The sequence below is a fragment of the Rhamphochromis longiceps genome, linkage group LG5, assembly GCF_057381845.1.
Source record: "Rhamphochromis longiceps isolate RC_006_pf linkage group LG5, R_longiceps_female_GT1.1, whole genome shotgun sequence".
Lineage (NCBI taxonomy): Eukaryota > Metazoa > Chordata > Actinopteri > Cichliformes > Cichlidae > Rhamphochromis > Rhamphochromis longiceps.
In genome coordinates, this window is record NC_140561.1 from 38,177,922 (window position 1) to 38,184,814 (window position 6,893).

At 39.5% G+C, this 6,893-nt stretch overlaps 1 protein-coding gene across 1 annotated transcript; it reads left to right on the forward strand.

Moving 5' to 3' along the window:
• Positions 1-346: 346 nt before the first annotated feature.
• Positions 347-6,812, forward strand: tarbp2 (TAR (HIV) RNA binding protein 2). Its single transcript, XM_085407560.1, has 7 exons — positions 347-570; positions 2,171-2,485; positions 2,709-2,778; positions 2,879-2,996; positions 3,455-3,582; positions 3,818-4,013; positions 4,949-6,812. The coding sequence occupies exons 1-7, from the start codon at positions 518-520 to the stop codon at positions 5,104-5,106; spliced, it is 1,038 nt and encodes a 345-aa protein (XP_085263686.1). The 5' UTR covers positions 347-517; the 3' UTR covers positions 5,107-6,812.
• Positions 6,813-6,893: the final 81 nt, after the last annotated feature.

Sequence of the window (6,893 nt, forward strand, 5' to 3'; positions counted from 1 at the left end):
AACAGCCGAAAGAAGAATGTCTGAATCTTTTACCTCTCTAATGTGCATAAATACTTGGATTGACGCCTGTTGTTGTTTTTTTTTTTTGTTTTTTTTTTTATATTCTTTATTTCTACAATATTACCTCATAAAGATGATTACAGGCATTAATTAACACAGTTTACAAGAGAAAAACGAAACAAAACGAGAAGAAAGAAAGACAGATAGAAAGAAAGAGGACGCCTGTTGTTTACTTCTGTCTGTACCATCCATAGAAAGACATGTTTCGTGAAATCTCAACGTTAAATGTGCCAAAACAGATGTTTCGCAGTGAGCCGATGACGTCATATCATCGCGCCAGAGGACTCCGCTATTGTAGTCTGTCGGGGCGGCAGTGACGGGGGGGCTTTGCTTTATGCCGTCGCCTCATCATCTGTAAGGGGGAACAATAAACAGCGTCTGATGAAAGCAAGTGTCTGTTTTGGTGGGGGGGATCTGCCATCCGAAACCGACCGGCTCTGTCTGCGTGAAATAGGGAATGAACGACGAGACAGCATCGGACAGCTGGAAGAGAAACTCCGGGTGCTCCAGGTAAAGCTAAGCTAACAGCTCCCCCGGTCAGACCACCACACTCCTCCTCCAGTAACAAACAAGACGGGAAGGCTGGCTTTTAGTAGGGTTTCAGAAACAGAGCTGTAAACACGAGCTGCTAGCATTTTTTTTCCTGACAGCTGCATGTTGCAAAACTGTGACGCCAGAATGACGGCATCGGGGCTGCTGGAGACTTTGGTGACATTCGTGGTGTTTTACTCAGTTTCCACACTGTGTTCAGACTCTCCGATAATAAAGTGGCTACACTCACACTGAAAACTTTTGTAAGCTTCCCCTTTCCCATAGAAAGTGACTATTAATGAATAATTAGATCAGCGATGGCTGTATTGATCTACAGCACGTGCATTAAACAGGAAATCTCCACTAAAAGGTTTTTTTGTTTGTTTTTTTGGTCTAAGTCTATCCATGTTTGAGGACCTGAGCTCCATAGAGCTTATCTAGTTGTAACACTGAATTATTCATTATTAAAGCACATTACTGTGGACAGCTTGCACTTGAAGGCTTGAGAAAGAAATGTCTGTGTAGGTTCTCAGTCGTCCAGGTCATCGTAATCTAAGGACCTTGGAAAGAAAAGGGACTGGACTTCTTTGAGTTTCTTGAAGATGTTTTACCTCTCATCTGAGAAGCTACGTCAGTTCTAAGACCAAATGCTGGAAAGTCCTAGATTGTAAGCAACTGTTGATCATGTGCCTCATCACATGGGCCAAGATGTGAAACAGGGTGTTGGTCATTATCAGCAGAGGTTTCGGGTGAACCCACTGTGAGACATTGCTTCACCCTATCATGTGAGTTACATGGGAAGAGATCGCAAAACTACACTATAGGTGGCAGAGAGTTCAAAAATGGTGCTTCAAATAGATGGCTTCTTTCACTCCTCTTTCAAACTGTCTTCTTTGTCCAAAATGTGAATATTGACATCCTTGAAAGAGTGACCTTTGACCTTTAGATGCAGACGTACAGCTGAGTCTTGTCTTGTCGAGGTGGCTCTTCTGTGTTGTGCCGTGCATTTATGAAGTGGCTGTTTGGTTTCTCCAGTGAGAATGAAGCACAACTTTGCACAGATGTTTTATGATCATTTTTGCAGCCATATATTTTTATACAGATCAGACTTTGAAATCATTGCATTTTTCTTCTTTTTACTTCATTTTTTTATTCTACTCTTCTGTCAACATTATTTGATATTTCTGTCAAGTTTCAGGGGAATTAAAATCTCCTTTAATTGGTGAATATAAGCATAGATATATGTAACTGTAATTGTTTCTGTAACTCTAATTTGAAGACAGAGAATTCAAAATATATAGAAAAAGTATCAAAAATATAGTTCCCCGTAATATTTAGTGAGATTTTTACTCTCCTAATAGTTTTTGTTTTAATTTTTTAATGGAATAAAAAACTAGAGTGATTAAAAAATAAAATAAATATAGATATAAAAATGAAAATAAAAATAAATAAGAAATAACAAAGTAAAACTATGAAGTTACACACAGTATATTAAACCCTATATACAATTATTTTTCTTGTTTGCATGAAAAGGTGTTTCTGGAGAGTCTGTCTCATGCGAGGTTTTTCTCTTATGTAGTATTGAGCAAATGCTGGCTGTGAATCCCGGAAAGACGCCCATCAGTCTGCTGCAGGAGTATGGAACGCGGATAGGCAAGACCCCAGTGTATGACCTGCTGAAGGCCGAGGGACAGGCCCACCAGCCCAACTTCACGTTCCGCGTCTCCGTTGGAGAGATCAGCTGCACCGGCCAGGGGCCCAGCAAGAAGGCAGCCAAGCACAAAGCAGCTGAGGCTGCTCTGAAGATGCTAAAGGGAGGCCTCGGAGGTCCTGCTGGAGTTGGTATTGGAGTAGACGGGTTTATTGGGGTTGATGTGTCTACTGATGCAGATGGGTCAGTTTTTCTGTTTAATTTTTATTTATTTTCTTATAAAACAACCTCATTACAGTTAAAATTATTTAAAAATGTTTATCCATACAGCTTAGTCTGCTTTAAACATCTAATAAGCAGGCCAGCCTGAATGTTATGAAGAGCATTTCAACACTTAACAAGAGTAAGATAGAGCGTTGTGTGGTTTCATTGTTTCCTTTTTTGTTTTTTCTCAACCTCTGTGTAGTGCCCAGTCAGAGATGAAGACCACAGGCACTTCACAGCAGTCTGAATGCAACCCTGTAGGGGCTCTGCAGGTAAACGCAGACAGCTACCAAGGTTTCATTTTGCTCTCATTATTTCTGCGGCTTATAAATTTTCCAACTTTTGGTTTCTTTTTTTACTTTGTTCTGTCAGGAGCTGGTGGTGCAGAAAGGATGGCGTTTGCCAGAGTACACGGTCACTCAAGAGTCTGGTCCAGCACATCGCAAAGAGTTCACCATGACCTGCAGAGTGGAGAGATTTGTAGAAATCGGTACGTTGCTTTGTTTCAATCTCTCAGCCTGCGTGCGCGTGTGTATGTGTGTATGTGTGTACCATGCTTACATATCTTTGTGGGGACAAAATGCCTGACCCACGAGTTTCATTTTTGAGACTCAAAATGTGGTTTTAGTGTCAGGGTTACAGTTAGGGTTAGGCATTCAATTTTAATGGTTAAGGTAAGCTGCTAGGAAAAGCATTGTGTCAATTAGATGTCCCCACAAAGACATGAAAACACAATTTTGTGTGTGGGTGTGTGTGTGTTCACTAATGAAATATTATTGATAGAAAACAGCTTAATAAAACTGAGCAAAATCATATATCTTTTGTTACACCTTTCACACTGGTCAACTAAGTTGTGACGTTCCTTGACTTACTCTCTTAAAGCATGAAAACTTAAGAGATATCAAGCACATCCTTTGGTTTCTGATGCAATCTCCTCTTCCTCTCCAGGAAGTGGTACATCTAAGAAGCTAGCCAAGAGAAACGCAGCAGCTAAGATGTTGTCACGCATACATGATGTCCCCGTAGATATGAGGACCAGCAATGATCCTGATGCCGAAGATGATACATTTACTATGGTGGGAATCAAACGCTGTTACACTGACTGACAAATGTTTATTAAGCATCATTAGAGGAATTAGAGTTTAGTTCACTTCTACGTAGTAACAAACTATTTTTGTAAATTTCATTTTTCTGTATTTCCTGAAGCATTATTAATTTAGCATAATCTCTGATTCATATGCTCTGTTGTTACTCTTCTGTCTCATGGTTCTTGCACGTAATGACATTGTCCATTAATTCCTGCATGCACAGAACATGGGCAGCAGAGCGGAGTCGGGTAAAAGTAAAGGCTTCAGCTGCACGTGGGATTCTCTGCGTAACTCTGCCGGTGAGAAGATCCTCCAACTCCGCAGCCACCCTCTGGGCATGCCCTCTGATTCCAACTTCTGCTCTTTGCTGAGTGAACTGTCTCTGGAGCAGCGCTTTGATGTCAGCTACCTGGACCTTGGTGAGTTCACAGACCGTACCTGTCACACTTCTCTCTTGCGTTCTTGCATTCTTGTTAAAAGGAGGATGGTATACAAAGCGTAAAGAGCCGCTGCTGATGCGCCTGCTGACAGGAAGAGCTGCATTTTTGTTAGTATCTGTTAAATATGGTAATTCGGTGGAGTTTTCACTGCGCTGCTTAAGATCTGTTAGGTTGTGAAAGCCTCTTACTGTTTCACATCTGGTTTGCACCATCTGCACGCACTTGCAGAGGATAAAGGGTAGATTTTGATGTCATGCCCATAAAAAAAAGGCAAGCTGTGTTGTGGTCGTTATTACTGTCACCAGATATTGAGGAAGTAGCCTGCAGCTGCTTGTTATCTTGGTTTTATGTAGAACCATTTTTTTAATGTGGACAGTTTCAATTCGATTCAATTTTATTTATATAGCGCCAAATCACAAGGCGCTTAAAGCTCTTCACCGAAACAACAGTTTAACGTAGCAGATTTACATTAATGAATCGAATTATTGGCATTTGTTTGTTATCTCTGCTCGATTTATTTGTGTAATTAACACACATTTTCTTTCTTTTTTTTAGTATTAAAACCTGTCACGGTCATTATTTTATCTTCTGCAAACTATATGATCTATGTAATCGTGACAAAAGTGTTAGTTTTTCTTAAAGTACGCAGTAGATGAGGGTAGTTATTACTATATTCTTATATATGTTTTAGTTACAGTAGTTTTGATCATATTATTATTATGCCTGTATATGATAACGGTACATTGAATTAGATGTACAGTATTAATAACAATGTTAACTGTCAAATCTTTCATTCTGAAGTACACCACACATATGTTATGATATTATTTAAAAAGTAGCAGCAATCCTGTAAATATCAATTTTATAATAAAAATGAAACTCGTGATTTTGTATTTTGTTCCTTCTGTTCTCAGAGGAGCGCAGTCTCAGCGGCCTGTGTCAGTGTCTCGTGGAGCTCTCCACGCAGCCAATCACCGTGTGTCACGGCTTCGCCCCAAACATAGATGGTGCCCGAGCCAACGCAGCCCACAATGCACTGCAGTACCTCAAAATCATGGCAGGAGGGAAATGACGAGCGTGTCAGCCCCCCTCCCTCACAGACTTGAACTCACCACTACAAAATGCCATCATAAATTTCTACTTTGGATGACGGAGGCACTTTTGTGATGAACTCAAATAACATGAATTACCTCAAATTTAGAAATGAAGACTCTTTATGCCCCGAGATTTTTTAAAAGTCCTATTGATGATGCCAATGAAGATTTAGTTGCCCCCGCCCAAAAAAATCACTTGACATTTACAATATTTATCACTAATTATGTATTTTTACTTTTTTATATCACCCTAGTTGTTTTCATCTGAATTTATAAATGGTGCTATCGTGGTAAACTATACGTTGCAAATTACTTGAGATAAAATTCTGATGCCGTGAAATGACCAGGGCGTGAAAGGGGTCTGAAGAAAATGGAGTGGAGTCATCCGTTCACTGCTGCTTTGTTAAATCCCTGTTTTCATGCACGGACCTAAAAGAGCCCAGACTTGAAGAAAAATTAAGAAAAAGAGACTGCTGAGTTATTGTCATAGGACAATCATCTTGAAGATTAACCATTTTACACACAAGTGTTAAAAAATGTTGGTTTTAGTATGAAAATAGCCCCCCTGTCACATGCTAGTTCTTTGTTTGGGTCTGTTAGATTAGGTTTATATGATTTAATGTTTAATAAACACATTATTTGTGGCTACACCTTTTGTTGCCCTCTCTCTGAAACAGTCCACTTATATTATTGTGCGGCCTTTACAATAGACCCCCCCACCCCTCCCCCATATGTTCTAATTGGTCAGTTGAACTGACACAGTGGTATCTGAAATCCCAGTGTCTTGATAATGTTTTTAATGTTCTGGGCTTTTTAAGGTAACTTTGATGTTAAATCAGGGAGTTGAAAATGGTTTTATTTAATGAAATGTTTCACATTGCTGTTTCCATGGAAATAAAAGCATGTCACTGGGTCTTCAGAGGAGTAAAATAGTTTTACTGTAAGATTCAGCAAAGGCAGCTTCCCATTACTCATGATGTGTCAAACTAGCCTCCATGCTGGCTTTACATCAGTCCGTTACGCAGTGACATAAATTAGTCTATTATGTTTCAGAACGACTACTTTTGCCGTGTAAGCAAACCTTTTTTTTAACTTTCCAAACAAACAAAGCTAAGCAACCCCCAAAACACTGTTAGAGGCTCTTACATTTAAAACCCCCAAATTAAAGCTGACTGTCTGCTGCGCTGTGCTCTGAATGTTTGGCTATGTTTTCTAAAGAACATTAATATTTTGGAAACTCCGTTATGAATTGCCCTCACGTAGTTTCATGATGTGTCACAGTCTAATTTCTTTTCTTTCTCACACTTTACGTTAAGTTTGTAAATTCATTTCTGTTGCGATAAAGACACAGCTATGTGTTGGCAGAAAAAGGAAGCGGTACAGTGAGTTTTATAATAAATGTTTGTTCTTCTCAACATTAAACTCACTCTCGTGTGTTAAGCTTTCAATATCACACACCAGACAAAGCCATCATGTCATGTGGACTTCCAAAAGTATTAAAACAATCCCCTTGTTTTTCTGTTGATGTGACTGATAAGTTTCCACATAAAAGCTGATGACTCGCTTCCAGAGTATTCAGTGTAACTGCCTGTTGTGTCACTTCACCTTGCCTTACTGTAGCTGTTAGTTGGTAAAATGCTGTGAAGTCATTTAATAAAATTATTTTTTGCACTACTACAGAAAACGTCTGTCGCTCAATGCAGGATGGACACATTTGTGTAGTTTTATTCACACTGACACTGAGTTCAAGGTGCATGAAACTGAT

Excerpts from the sequence above, each read along its gene's own strand:
- tarbp2 (XM_085407560.1), top strand. The coding sequence starts at position 518 with ATGAACGACGAGACAGCATCGGACAGCTGGAAGAGAAACTCCGGGTGC. Across the intron at positions 2,997-3,454 it reads GGAGAGATTTGTAGAAATCG|GAAGTGGTACATCTAAGAAG; the intron begins GTACGTTGCTTT and ends CTTCCTCTCCAG. Across the intron at positions 4,014-4,948 it reads TGTCAGCTACCTGGACCTTG|AGGAGCGCAGTCTCAGCGGC; the intron begins GTGAGTTCACAG and ends TTCTGTTCTCAG.